Source organism: Nycticebus coucang, chromosome 1 (assembly GCF_027406575.1).
Source record: "Nycticebus coucang isolate mNycCou1 chromosome 1, mNycCou1.pri, whole genome shotgun sequence".
NCBI lineage: Eukaryota > Metazoa > Chordata > Mammalia > Primates > Lorisidae > Nycticebus > Nycticebus coucang.
Window position 1 is genome coordinate 46,752,004 of NC_069780.1, and position 15,841 is coordinate 46,767,844.

General features: G+C 37.6%; 1 protein-coding gene across 4 annotated transcripts in view; it reads right to left on the reverse strand.

Moving 5' to 3' along the window:
• PRDM5 (PR/SET domain 5) overlaps positions 1–15,841 on the reverse strand; it is a 243,486-nt gene that overhangs the window by 106,810 nt on the left and 120,835 nt on the right. For all 4 annotated transcript variants that reach the window (XM_053573313.1, XM_053573370.1, XM_053573353.1 and 1 more), the window contains 3 exons: positions 15,439–15,532; positions 11,743–11,903; positions 7,130–7,223 (listed from right to left, as the gene is read on the reverse strand). In XM_053573313.1, coding sequence (XP_053429288.1) covers positions 7,130–7,223; positions 11,743–11,903; positions 15,439–15,532 — 349 coding nt within the window. The remainder of the gene's footprint in view (positions 1–7,129; positions 7,224–11,742; positions 11,904–15,438; positions 15,533–15,841) is intronic.

The following is a 15,841-nucleotide window of genomic DNA, read 5'->3' on the forward strand; positions in this document are numbered from 1 at the left end:
CTTGTGTCTTCATTGTTGTTATGCTCAAGGAAGTTAATGATTTCCTGTTTTATTTCTTCCTGCACCCATCTGTTATTCAACAGAAGATTGTTTAATTTCCATGCCTTTGGGTGGGGTCGAGCATTTTTGTTAGAGTTGAGTTCCATCTTTAGTGCCTTATGGTCTGAGAAGATACAAGGTAAAATTTCAATTCTTTTGATTCTGTTGATATTTGTTTTGTGTCCAAGGATATGATCAATTTTGGAGAATGTTCCATGGGGTGATGAGAAGAATGTATATTCTTTGTCTTTGGGGTGCAGTGTTCTATATGCGTCTATCAAGCATAGTTGTTCTAGGGTCTCATTTAAATCTCTTATATCTTTAATTTCTGTTTAGAGGATCTGTCCAGCTCTGTAAGAGGTGTGTTAAAGTCCCCTGTTATGATGGTATTATCAGATATCATATTGCTCAGACTGAGTAAGGTCTGCTTCAAGAATCTGGGAGCATTTAAATTGGGTGCATAAATATTTAGAATTGAAATATCTTCTTGTTGTATTTTTCCCTTGACCAATATAAAGTGACCATCTTTGTCTTTTTTGACTTTAGTTGCTTTAAATCCACATGTATCTGAAAATAAGATTGCAACTCCTCTTTTCTTCTGAATTCCATTTGCCTGAAAAATTGTCTTCCAACCCTTGACTCAGAGCTTTAATTTGTCTTTTGAAGCCAGGTGTGTTTCTTGCAGACAGCAAATGGATGGCTTGTGTTTTTTAATCCAGTCAGCCAATCTATGTCTCTTCAGTGGGGAATTCACGCCATTAACATTTATGGAGATAATTGATAAGTGTGGTAATATTCTATTCGTCTTATTTGGTGAGAGTCCATTGCTTAGTTTTATCTTTTGCATCAGTGTGGAGGTTATGTTCTGTCCTTTGATTTCTGAGTTCTTACTTTGCTGCTGATCCATTGTGGTGGTCAGTGTGCAGAACAGGTTGAAGTATTTCCTGTAGAGCCAGTCTTGTTGTGGCGAATTTGCTCAATGTTTGTATATCCGTAAATGATTTGATTTCTCCATCAATTTTGAAGCTTAGCTTAGCAGGGTACAGAATTCTGGGCTGAAAATTGTTCTGTTTAAGTAGATTAAAGGTAGATGACCATTGTCTTCTTGCTTGGAAAGTTTCATTAGAGAAGTCTGCGGTCACTCTGATGGATTTGCCCCTGTAGGTCAACTCGCGCTTACTCCTGGCAGCTTGCATAATCTTTTCTTTTGTCTTGACTTTGGACAGATTCATCACAATGTGTCTTGGAGAAGCTCGGTTAGAGTTGAGGCGACCTGGGGTCCGATAGCCCTCTGAAAGCAGTGTGTCAGAATCTTTGGTGATGTTTGGGAAATTTTCTTTTATAATATTCTCTAGTATGGCTTCCATTCCTCTGGGGCATTCTTCTTCCCCTTCTGGAATTCCTATAACTCGTATGTTGGAACGCTTCATAAAGTCCCATAATTCTGACAGTGAACGTTCTGCTTTCTCTCTCTTCTTTTCTGCCTCTTTTACTATCTGAGTTATCTCAAAAACTTTGTCTTCTACCTCTGAAATTCTTTCTTCTGCATGGTCTAATCTGTTGCTGATACTTTCCATTGCATCTTTAAGTTCCCTGATTGACTGTTTCATTTCCTTCAGCTCTGCTATATCCTTTTTATATTCTTCATATCGTTCATCTCTGATTTGATTCTGTTTTTGGATTTCCTTTTGGTTATTTTCCACTTTATTAGCAGTTTCCTTCATTGTTTCCATCATTTCTTTCATTGTTTTCAACATGTGTATTCTAAATTCCCTTTCTGTCATTCCTAACATTTCTGTATAGGTGGAATCCTCTGCAGTAGCTACCTCATGGTCCCTTGGCGGGGTTGTTCTGGACTGGTTCTTCATGTTGCCTGGAGTTTTCTGCTGATTCTTCCTCATGAGTGATTTCTTTTATCTGTTTCCTTGCCCTAATTTTCCTTTCACTTCCTCTTGCTCTTTAAGTTCTTGTGCCTGTGGACTAAGGGTTACAGGATCAGAAGGTGAGAAGGTTGAGGAGCAAAAAAGGGATGAAAGAAAGGAGGACCGAGTGATAAGAAAAAAACAGAAAGATAGAGAAAGGAGAGGGGGTGGGGATAAGGAATATTGACAAAAAGAAGAGAGGTACAGAAAGAGGGAGACAGGGCAATATAGGTGTACAGTAGGGTACTTTGACACAACCTTAAAAAACCCCACCTTCTGGGGGTGCCCAGTTGGGTGGTTCCCTTGAGGTCAGCAGCTCTTTGCTAACCTGATCAGACACAGTACCCCACCTCCACCAAGTAGAGAGGAAAGACAAAAATGCTATAAATCAAACCAAAACAAGCAAACAGAAAACTTTACAGGGATACAATTGGGTGAAAAAACAAATGATAGGGGTAGAAACACTAGCAAAAATGAAGTTGTTATTAAAAAAGGCAGCAATGGGAAATTATAATTAAACTAGGAAAATTGAGAAAGAAAAAGGGATCTGTATGGAAAAGATTGAAATTAAAAAACAAAAGAACATCAACAACGTCACAATAAACAAAAAAAAAAGAAAAAAATACACAACCAAAAACAAAGCAGTTTGTATATGTTATTGAATATTGTCTGGGCAACACGTGGTCTTCTGGGGTATGAGATGTTAGTCACAGTTCTGATACAACTGGAGGCTGCTGATTTCTCAAACCCCAGCAGGTAGACACCCTAAATCTCTCTTCAGCCCACTTAAAAGGCACTTTGAACTTGTAAACTTGCTGAGCAGAAGCTTGCCCAGCTTTCTCGCTGGAATCACTGCTGAAGTGGCTATCCACTTACCCAGTGTGCCAAAACCGGTCTCATTCTGCCCCTGAGGGTTAGGGCTGCAAGACGGCTCAGACCCCACCCTTAGGGTACTTGGTTGCTGGGTTATAAGCTCCCACCCGTTTCTAGCTCTGCGACCCTGAGGGCGGAGCTTGCCGGGGCAGATCACTGGCAATGGTTCCGTGTGACCCACCGCCAAACACTATTAGCTCCGTCTGGCTCAGCGGCTCAGACTGGGGCCCTAGACAACGGCCAAAGTTCTCCGCACTCCCGCTCAGGCCTTCCCCAGGGCAGTTCAACTCAGTGCCAAGTCCAAGGACATCAAAACAGTTCACAGGTAAGGCCTTTCTGGTTTGCAGTCTCGCTGCTACTGAACTTACAGTTGTGGGCGGGTTTAGACGGATTGAACACACGTGACCACTTGCCGGTTTTCCACTGTTTTAGTCCTCCTCTTGGGGTCCAGAAGTCTTTCGCTGACTCCCTGTATCCTCATAGGAGTGATACCAGGCAGTTCCCACCAGCCAGAGATGCCTGGAGTCCTATCTCCCCAGACTCACGGTGCCCAGATGCAAGGAAGCTGTTACTCGGCTGCCATCTTGCTCCGCCTCCCTCTGTTTGGTTTTTTTTAAGAGACAGAGTCTCATTTTGTCGCCCTTGGTAGAGTGCCGTGGTGTCACAGCTCACAGCAACCTCTAGCTCTTTGGCTTAGGTGATTCTCTTGCCTCAGCCTCCCAAGTAGCTGGGATTACAGGCTCCTGCCACAATGCCCGGCTATTTTTTTGTTGCAATTTGGCCGGGGCCAGGTTTGAACCTGCCACCCTCAGTATATGGGGACAGCGCCCTACTCACAAAAAAAAAAAAAAGAAAGAAAGCCAGAGCCACAGTGAGAAACAATACTACTCTGAGCAATCGAATAACAGAAACGGCCCCTGTCAGAGTGTCTGTCCTCTGCCAGCTGGGTCCTCAGGGGCACAGGCCAACACTGTTTTCCCTACACACACACACACATACACACACACACACACACACCACTTTTTTTCTGGGTATTTGCCATTGGTTAAGGGGGACATCAAGAGTATTAGTTCCCAAAATACGGCCTGTGTACTCCTAGAGGGCCACAAGGTCAGAAGAACTTTTACATAATAGGACATTATTTGCCATTTTTTACCACCTTAACATTTACACTAATGGTACAAAAGGGTGGTAGAACTGCTTGTGCCTTGGTATCTACCAAGACAGTGGGCAGACTGTAACACTGCCTTCATAGCCTCACATTCACAGAAGAAATAAATGCCAGTCTCAGTTGAGAACAGCCTTGACGAAGTAAATTTATCAATTTTATTAAATCCTAAACCTTAAGTACTGTCTTTGTAATACTCAGAAATTAAGCTGAAAGCACTTGAAATGTATGGTGATGTATAACAGTGGTCTCAATGATCCAGAGGGCCCTGCTCCACAGAAGCCTCCTCAGCTGCTCCATCAGCTGTCCTCTCCTGACTGTCCCCACCCGAGCTTCCCTCACCCTCCTCCCACTTCACTGTGTCCTCCCTAGATTATATATAACTAAATGCTTCCTAAACGCACATCCATAACTCACTAGACCTAGCATTAAGAAAGGGTCTAATCAAACCACACGCCTTCATAAAGAAAAATAATATAAAGAGAGAAACAAACGAATTTACGGAACTGAAAATATTAAGAGCATAGCTGTTACAGTAGTGAAATAACTGCATAAGCCCCAGTGATCTTTAAGTTGGGTTGTAGCTTAGGAGAATAAATGTATGCATATTGGTTGGGGGATAGAACAAAGCAAATAAAAGAAAAGCAAATGCATCATTTGTTCATGCAGAAGAGAAATCTGTGCCAAGACCATTATGGAAGCCCAGACACCAGCCACCAGCCAGGTCTTTGCAGTCAGCCACATTCTACAGGCACCAACCACTTCCAACACCCTGAAGCCACAGTGCCAGGCAGTTGTCATTGAAAGCATAGGTTTGACAATAAAATAACCCCAAAAAGGAATCATAAAAAAAGTAAAATAATTCTTATTTTAAACAGAAAAACCTAGCTATACATAAATAACTAGATAAACTATTAGTTATACAATTATTTATGTGGACATACATAAACATATACATCCATTCCCTCTTAATTACATATATATGTGTGTGTGTATATATATGTATATACATGTATAAAATCTGTCTCAATCTATGTGATCATAGATTGAGATAGATCTATATTGGCTCACTGTGCCTCAGCACTGCTGTCTGAATTTAGATGGACAGTTCTCTTGATCAGAAGCCATATTTAATAGGACAGAATCTATATGAACATTTGACCCAGATTCATGCACACAATAAATAACAAAATCATACATAAAATTATTTTGATTTTAGAATATTCTTTAAATTATACACAACATAGATTAGAGCGTGGTATTAAGACAATAAAAACATGACATATATTTAACATTTTTAACAGAATTCTTGAAGCTCAAAAAAAAATCCTCTTATTGCAACTTCGTAAAGGATAATAATAATTAAAATTTTAGGAGTAATTACTAGTTTAAGCTAATGAGTAAAATGAATTCTCAAGAATGGAACTGTTTGGAAATAATCAAGTGCTTAACTTGACTGGGTTCATCTTTCCTGTGCTAGAATCTTATGTTTTCATGTATTCTGAACAATGTAAGATCCAAGTTTTTAAAAACACACTATATTAAACATAATACAATTACATCATGGGCATTATTAAAAACTTATTACTCTGATATCCAGATATAATATACTTTACCTATTGCTTAACTGCCATCTTCCCATATATAAATTATATGCACAAGTACGCACATAAAGACATGAAGTCTCTAAGTGTGTCACAAAGAGATCTTCCAAGAATTACTGATATACAGAGTGGATAGCTGTTGATTTCATCCTTGCCCTGACCTCACCCCAACTCCACACCAGCCCCAAATACACACAAAAGAGAGTGCTGCCCAATGACATCAAAGAATACCTACACCACTCGATTGCAGGGGTTGACTCCAACCTTCAGAACCCTCTGCCTCTCCATCATCAATTACTTGCTTCTTTTGCACCATCAGGACACAGGTGCTAGCCACACTGGCGCTCCTTCAAGCACACCTGTCCTCACCATGGCTCTCTGTTGCTCATTTCCTCGCGCTTCTCCCTCCCCTTCTTTTTGCCACTCTGCTTCAGCAAAACCTTGTGCTGAAAGCCTCGCTTTTTCTCTAGATGACTTCTAATCAATACGGCCTTCTTTCCTTCTTTAGATCAACATTATTCCATAGCCATCTGTTCTGGATCATGCTTTTCATTTAAAAGTATTTAAGTGCCTATTCTAAGATAACAAATACTAAGTTGACCATTTGTCTTTTAGCTTTGGTCAGAAAATTTCCAAAATAAGAATTTATGTTCCACTGTTACCCCTTCCTCTACCTATGTCTAATGTTTCTTTGGCCTACTTAAAACTATTTCTTCATTCACAACATAGTTATTACGTTGGACACTGTGCTAAGTGCTGGGATTCAGTGGTAAACAAGACAAACACCATGGCTCTTTACTAGGAAGCTTCAGCTATACAATCCAGTTACAGAGCTCACCACATAAATTGTCTGGCTATGGACAAAAGTTGTCAGACTAATGTAAAATCATCTAGTTACCAAAATTAAGTATTCTTTCAAGTTTTTTTAAGTACTTGTCTACATGATAAATAAAATCCCGGAAAGGTTCTTTCAAGAATATTTACTTTTTCCTTCACTTCTCACTAGGACATAGTGGAGAAATTTCATAAGAACTGGTAAGAAAAGAAGGGAACCCTTTAGGAAGAAATCCATGGCTTAACAGACTTTACAGTCACGATACTCTTGCCTGCAATAAAACCCTACAGCATTCAAGCAACATTCCAAGGACTTTTTCAATTTTAAAAGGTCACATTTGACAGGAGTTATAGGAGGGATTACAAGAGGAAGCCCTTAACCTTCTATTTAAAAATGGAACTGTTTTTCCCTATTCCATCTGTTAAAATCATATATGAGGTAAGTTATATCACAATCGAACATTGAAAACCCAATGTTCATTTTAGACATTTTACTTAATTTGAAAAAATACACTTATTTGAAATTGTTCTAGAATAAGAAACTGGGTTTTATAATACTTTAAATGAGAGAAAACAGACAGGATTGATTCTTAATCTGGGAGATATTTTGTGCTGTGACAGTATTTCCTGTCTTGGAAGCATGCGGTTTCTCCGAGTTGCTTTCCTCGCCAGTGGGACCATCCTCATACCTGTGTGACTCCGGATGTGAACTCTCAGGGTGCCGCTGCTAGCAAATTTCTGGCCACAGTATGGGCAGACTTTCTCCTTTTCTCCTGTATGTGTCTAAATGTAAAGGAATCAGAAAGTTGAGGATAAATACGAAGAATTAAGTGAAGATGATTAAGTGCCTTTAACAACAATAAATCCTTATTTTCTGGGATTATGTTTCATTAAAATGATTTAATAGCACAATGAGATTTTTTTAAATTTATGATACATAGTCCCACTGGCTCAAAAAAAAAAAAATCATGCCTTAGTGTTAATTTGAAAATAATTCTGTAATTCACTTTTTAAGCCCTTATGGCGCCCCATCTAAAAATGATTAAATTATATAAAACCAGTAAAAGCTAGCAAAATCACATAATCAAAACGGGGCTATTGCTGCCCTTGACTGCTGCCAAGAAATACTTCCTTTGAAGCATTTTTCACATTCTTGGTGTGTATTTAACTCTTGAGAACAGAATTAATCTCAATAAAGTCATCTGTTACTTTCGTTATGCTGTCTGACTAGACTGGTTTTACTGCAAAGCAAAAAGGAATATAAATCTGATTTGACCTTTAAAATCAGCAAGTATTAATTGAGCAGTCAATGGGAAAGACCATTTCTGCCCTCAATATACCTTTAATCTAGGCATAAAACAATCACACGGGAGGAACGGTGAATGAGTATCATCAAAACCAAGTTTCAATAAATGTTGGAAAGTTCAAAGAAAAAGGAGTGAGCCTCCCCAAAAGGGGCAGCAAATGGAAAGGTTTAAACTGGCCTCACCGTCTCATCAAAAGGCCAGCTTTTCTCCCAACATCAAAACAGATCATTCCAATAAATGAGCGGATGAACTATTTCTAAAGCTCCTGTGTTTCTCAAACTTAAGAGGAGAAAAAAGGGAAGCAAGAGGCAAGTCTGAACTCCTGAACATTCTCTATGAAACTGCCTTTAGAATGTCTTTTCAATGATAATCTAAAATTTTATAGAAGCAAATAGTATATTATCTGGATTATAATCATGAAACAGAGTTCCCAGGGCCTGTGTTTGCATTTGTTATAGAAATTACTGGCAAGTATTATTATTTGAATTGCCCTGGACTAATGAAAAAAAAAAAAAAGTCATGTTCTCAGAAGGGAAAACTGACTAAACTAGGACAGAGAGAAAGGGAAGGGGCCATGACCATATCGCCCAACAACTTCAAAGAATTGCTGATATAGCAAAAGGTTATGATCTTCCATATTAGATTGTTAACTTTAATGTACCTGGTTTCATATCCTTCTTGGTATTGAATTTATAAATTTGCAATCATATAATCTTTATGTGTACTTTACAGATATGTACTGTTGCATCTGCAATTTTTAAAAGAGCTATAAACTGAATAGCTTAGTCAACATCTGTATCTTGTATTAGAGGTTTTTTCCCCACTTGAAAGGATTTATGTTATACTCAAGTTTGAGAAATATAGTCTTAATCAACTACTATGCGAGTCAGCAACACTGTATACAAGCAGCTCCTTGATTCTGCATTTAGCAGGTACTTAACTTTCCATTTTCACCATAGGCTCTTAAACAAAAGAGTTATACATTTTTATACTCAGTAAAAGGCTTTACTCCGCTGGCCCACGGGATGGCTCAGTTTAAAGTGCAAGTTACAATGTTTTCACTTAGACATGTAATACACCTATCTTCTTCTCATTCCCTGACATAAGAAGCAAAATATGGCAAATCTTTCTTGATTAGTATGTTTTTTAGAAATTATATATATACTTATATCATTATTAATTACACATGATTATTCCAAACAGGTAACTACCAATTTATTTATAATATCTTTCTAAAATCACAGGCTTTCTTTTGCTGTTACTTAAGTATGACACTGTTTATGTACATGACCTAAGGCACTTGTCAGTAGTAGAAGTTTTAAACTAGAAGATGTTAACAGTATATCAATAAAACAAATTAAAATATTACTTGCTCAAAAATATGCCTAACAATTGGGTGCAGAATTTGGTTAGCCACTTTCAAAAGACATTAAAGGTATAATGCCTAACCACCTTAAACATGGGTAAGAAATTACAGAAACTTCCCACTGTAAGAACAGTGCTGGATGTGCACAGAGGGAAGTGCAACTCAGTGGGGGCAGGGAAGAGTGGGGAGGAGAGGAGAGGCAAAAACTTACCTAGCAGGTACAATGACCACTACTTGGGTGGTGGGGACATTTATAGCCATGACTGAAGCATTACAAAAGCAATCTAGGTAACCATGTGTACCCCCTTAATTTTTTTTTTTTTTTGAGACAGTCTCAAGCTGTCACCCTGGGTAGAGTGCCGTTTTCACAGCAACATCCAACTCTTGGACTCAAGTGATCCTCTTGCCTCAGGTTTTCTGTTTTTAATAGAGACAGGGGTCTCACTTTTTGCTCAGGCTGGTCTCAAACTCGTAAGCTCAAGCAATCCTCCCGCCTTCATCTCCCAGAGTGCTAGGACTACAAGCATGAGCCACCATGTCAGGCCCTCCTTAATAGTTGAAATTAAAAAAAAATTTAAAAGAGAAAATGCTAGATAAATGCATAATGTGACAATAAACAACACTACAAATATACCCTGTGACAATATATCATTTGCAGACAAACTATAAAATCTCTCTTGAAAACTCACTGTACTTTAACCTCATTTATTGAAAAACAATAAAATAATGTAAAATTTATGCAAAAAAGTAATTCAAGCAAAGAAAGTTGAAAGACTATTATATTGGAATTTTTTTTTTTTTTGTAGAGACAGAGTCTCACTTTATTGCCCTCAGTAGAGTGCCGTGGCGTCACACAGCTCACAGCAACCTCCAACTCCTGGGCTTAAGCGATTCTCTTGCCTCAGCCTCCCGAGTAGCTGGGACTACAGGCGCCCACCACAACGCCCGGCTATTTTTTTTTTGTTGCAGTTTAGCCGGGGCTGGGTTTGAACCCGCCACCCTCGGTATATGGGGCCGGCGCCCTGCTCACTGAGCCACAGGCGCTGCCCTGGAATTTTTTTTTTTTTTTTTAAGAGACAGTGTCATTATTACTGAGCATTAAAGATAAAGGAAAAGGAAGTTACTGAATTCAGTTCTTTAGAAACGGTTGCATTGAGTATAGGTACACTCAAACAGAAGTTACACTAGAGCAGGAGTCATTTCTTCACACTACTTGCATGGTTTTTTCTAAAGTTAACATTAAAACTTTTAACTACATTTGTTATAATACAGTAGAACCTCCATAGTTGACCACCTCCCTACGTTGCTCATTTCCTGTGTAGACCTGATACACATGTATATATCAGTACAGTAGGCCTCACTCCTTACGTTGATCGCCTTCCTGTGTTAACCAGTTTGTTACAGTCCCTTGCGGAAGGGGGCACCTTACAGAGGTTCTACTGTATAAATTTTGCTATCTCAAATGCAGGCACAGAAGTTCTTTTAAAAATATTTTTAGAGGGGCGGCACCTGTGGCTCAGTCGGTAAGGCGCCGGCCCCATATACCGAGGGTGACGGGTTCAAACCCGGCCCCAGGCGAACTGCAACCAAAAAATAGCCGGGCGTTGTGGCGGGCGCCTGTCGTCCCAGCTACTCGGGAGGCTGAGGCAAGAGAATCGCTTGAGCCCAGGAGTTGGAGGTTGCTGTGAGCTGTGTGAGGCCACGGCACTCTACCGAGGGCCATAAAGTGAGACTCTGTCTCTACACACAAAAAAAAAAAAAAAAAAAAAAAAATTTTTAGAGGTTATTAACTCATCACCATTAATGTAACAGTGCCTTTACATTTTTTACTTTATTTCATTCTTAATAATATTCCAACCCCCATAAACATATTATGGCAAATTGTTTTATAGCTTCAAGAAGCATATCATAACTGAAATCTGTATATGAATATTACCCATTTCAAAAATTATGTTAATGAATTGTATGTTCTTTTCAATGATGCCCTATACAACTGTAAAAAGAACTATTATTGTAAAAAATTACTTAAGATGTATTTATTTGACCAAAAAAGCAAACTGTCAATCTGCTTAAGGTAATTATCCAATTAGCATAACATTAAAAAGGTAACTTCCAAATCACCATAAGTAAGAACATCATTTTATTTAGGTTAGACAAGCACAAGTCCCTGTTCTACACCAGGAAATTCCCTATGCAAACATGAAGGACCATTCCAAACCTAGAGGGGCTCAGTCTAATAACTTGCCCAAAAACATAGAAGTTAGATTCCAAAAATAAAATTATTAAGATATCCATATTTCTTTAAAAGAAAAAATCCTACATTAATCCAAATATGTATAAAAATTGGTAAGTTCCCAATCACCCAATACTCTGTACCAATCACCTATTAGCATAGCTAAGGGTTATGGAGAACCGACATCTAACTCTGAGGTTCTCTTTCATGGAGAAAAATATGTCTGTTCTGAAGAATGAAGGAAGTGAACATTTTCTGAAATGCTGATAAAAAATAGTGCATTTGTCATTTTGGGTGAGCATGTTGTTAAATTATTATAAAATTACAATGTGATTATATATTCTCATCTTGCTTAAATATATAATCCATTCAAACTAACAGAAAGCTCCTACTTACTTTCTTATGACTTCTCAGCACTGAAGGTGTAACAAACGCCTTATTACAGAGCTCACACCTGTATTTCTTGTGTCTTTCATGGACTACTTGGACATGAACATTTAACGTATCTTTCCTTTTAAAAGTAGCATCGCAGTGATGACACTTGAAAGTCCTCTCACCTTAGAAACAAAAAAGTCAGAGAAACATAAAGCACAATAAGAGGGTCTTATTAACAACCCCTCATGTATACCAGACTTGGTATTGTTTTCTCCAAAAAGTTAGCTTTATTATCTCTAAGAATTTACCAAAATTTTTATAACAAAGTCCAGTTTCATGTCTGCCAATGCGTTGTATGACCAGGAGACAGTCCTTCAATCTTACATTTTCAGTGTCTTTAACTGGAAAATCCAGGGATTAAATTAGCTAATTTTCTAAAAATACCATGAACATATTTTTTAAAGTATGTATTTCTAGGGCAGAGACTGTCATCTGGAGTGAGTAGCCTCCTGCAGTGACACAAGGCCTCTATCAAGCAAAGTAAGCTTGTATCCCTTCCTAAGCTCCCCTCAAACCCCACCGCTGCCTCTATTTCCTCTAGTGAACAGGGGCAGCTCAGGCAGAACTGGGTTGCAGGTGCAGAGCTGGGGAGCGAAGCCTCTGAGGGCTGACCAACACGCTGCAGAGCAGATTCTCTCATTCCCAGAGAGGGAGAGGGCTAACCAGAATGGAAGCTCCCTGACTCCTTGGCTGTGGGGAAACAGCTTCCCAGGCTCTCAGAGACGCTGGGGAAGGCCACCTTCCAGAGAGGCAGTTGAAGACGGGCAGTTCCTGTTTTCTACCCTGGAGCCCTTGGGTCAGAGAGTTTTCACCTTCTTATTATCTAGCCTAGCCCTAGGGAAAAGGCAACTCCAGAAGCTAGGTTTAGGGATCTTAAAGTACTTTTGAACTGTTGCATCATGCTATCTTTGTAGCTTTCTTTAATACCTAGGCTTAATTTTTAGCAGTCCGTTTTAAATACAATTTTAGCAATGAAAGTGCATAATTAGAAGACAGTGCTTTATAACAGGATAGTATAAAATATATGTAGCACATGATTATATAAGACAGACTAGTATTTGAATATATTTTCCCTTTTTAGAAAACAATTATATTAGCATAGATTCTCATATCATATTGGTTATGAGGCAAAATATAGAAATAACTCCATTTCTGTATCTAAATAAGAGATTACCTCAATTTCAGCCAAGTTCTTCCAATTTCCTTCCATTAATTATAACTAGCATTAAATTTAGAAAGGTGAAGATTTTCTTTTTATACCAAATGGAAGAAAGGAAGGAGCAAGGAAAGGAGGAGCAAAAAGGAAGAAAGGAAAAAGGAGAAGAAAAACTACCTTTCTGTGCCTTTTCAATTAAAATTATAGCTCTCTAATTTAAGGTTTCTTAGAGTCCTGTGGATATTTAAAACAAACTCATCCAAACCATGCATAAACTACCTGTATTCTGAAATAATTATTTATTTGTTGACCTTTGCATATTTTGTTGCAGGTACTACCCTTGTAAACTACTGTTTCTTTATATATTGTTTAGATTCATTGACACATTTTTTCATATAAAGCATACAATCAGTGAGAGTATAAGGAAATACCAACTGATATGCAATTGTAAGTGTTAATGTTAACATAAATCTACTTCAGAGTTGAGATTTTCTTAAAAAAAAAATCCAAGATTGTTCCTATCAAAGCATTCTCCATAAATTATCAAGTAAATCAAAATGTTGGTCCCTTTGCGAAAACTACATCAAGGCATACCAAGAATATATGAGCTGTTTTTCTTTAATATTTCAAATGCAGATTTTTTTGTCCAAATTTATCAGAATTATTAAATTCTAACAAGAGATTTTATCTGATTTCACCAGTTTTTTTGGTCTTAAATTTACCAGAATTTTTCCCTGTCTTAATACACAAAAGCTAGCCAGAAACCTGCCCTTTATTCTCAGTATATTAGGAAATAGCAATTTCCAAAATAATTATGACAAGTAATTCTTTAGATTTTGAGCCAGACTACTGGTGTAAGTTTCTAATAACAGCTTTTATATTTTGAAGTTAAATGGGTTTTAACTTTCATATTATGTCAGGCAAGAATTTCATCTTCTCTATTTTAACCATTTCTAGCTTTCCCCTCCTTTTTACATACAGATGTCTCACTTTACCTTAAATAACTCATTTACTTACTCAATTTTCAAAGTTGATTTTCCTGGCTAAATGTCGTGATGCAGCTTCCTAAAGCCTGTGATTACCATGCTGATCATTTCCGCATTAAGCACATAATGCCCAGCAGTCTATACTCAGTCACTTCAATCCTATTTCTCAAGATCATGAGAACCAATTAGCTAAATCAAAAGTATAAGATTCCTTCTGTTAAAAATTCCCTGCTATTATTAGAAGTAAAATTTAATCTTTCAGAAGAAAAATTCTGAGCATCAGGCCAAATTTAGCCATGATAAATATTAATAGCTTGGATGAGGTTCACATACCCAAATCCCCGTTTTAAAATTTACACCATAACAGATATTTTTCTTGATCAAAAGGGTAGTGAAATAAGATGGAAAATTCCCACTATTCCACAGCAAACTTTATTTCTTAAACACATAGTTGTGGTATTTAAGGAAAATAGAAAGCTGTGTTAATAACTTCTCAGTTCTGAAAGCTGAATGAAGAAAAATAAAACATTAGGGGGAAAAAAGGAAAGATTCTTCCCTGCTACTGCTCTGTGCAATCAATTGTTGAAGTTGTTTAATTTTTTTTTTGCTTTCCTCAGAAATATTAAAAATTTAAGTAGCAGTAGGAGTTTCGTTTGTATAGAGGATTTTCTACTGATAAGCAACTCAAATTAAAAGTAAATAATATAAATATTACCCACGGTATATGTATTTTATTGTTCATTTTAGAAACAAAGTGTATTAAAGTCTCTGGTTCAATATCTGAACAGAAAATCTACTTCAAAACTCAGCTTAGCAACCATACATTCTTCTTCTTACTGAAGTGACATCCTTCAGAGATACAGTCTATCATGTTCTAAAAAGAGTTCTTAGTCTAACAGTCAGACTTTCTTGGTATATTTGTGTACAACTTAATCCAAAAGAAAAAAAAAAAAATGCCCCTGCCAAAAGAAGTCAGAAATCAGGGACAGGTTAGTGAGCAGGAAAAGCACCTGACTCTCAGAGACCTGGACACGGCTCCTCAATACTGTGAGATCCTGAGTCTGCCCCGGGGCTTCTGAGTCTTAGTCCCGATTCTCCTCAAATTAAGGTCTTAAATTAGGCACATCCTCTGATCCTTTCCAACTTTAAATGTTTGTGAGCTAATAAAATCATTCCAGATATCTCCATGTTTTAAAGAATCATTTTTTTAATCATTAAAAGGATACAAAAATGTATTTCAAAACAAAATTCAAAGATATCTTACTAATTATAAGAAATTATTTTATATACAAGCTTTAAATAATGGGAAGAAATAAAATGAAATGTCTCATAAAATAATTTGAGGGGAAAATAAAGCAAAGATAAAGGAAAAAAAGAAGAAAGGCAGATATTTCATTCCTTTTTAGTGATTAAAAGCAGATTAGATGACTGCTTACAGGTATACCTGGGGGATGCCTACATTCTCAAAGCATAAAATAATTCCTTTCCTTCTCAACTGCCTGAATTGAGACTTACTGTTATGGATTAGCAGGTGTCTTTGCAAAGAAAATGGGGTCCGGAACAAAGCTTTGCACTCCTCACACTGGAATGGTCTCTCCTCAGAGTGGGTCTGCAGAGAGAAGACACTGTGAGTCAAGAGAATCTACAGTCAACGGGTCATTACAATATTTAGTTGGGATTCATGATGAGAAAGAGGAAAGAAAGGAAGCTGGACAACAGCTAGTTTCTTCTTGTGACATTATTCTACCATAGATTACAAACACAAACGTGTGGCGTTCACAAGAAAAAAAACTGTTTTCAAGCTCTCATATTAATAATTTGATAAACAGTAAAGAAAATTGTTACCATTATTTCCAACTGCTCATCTGAACACACCCACTGAGATTTCTCAGGACCTACTTTGCAAAGTGAATTGGCG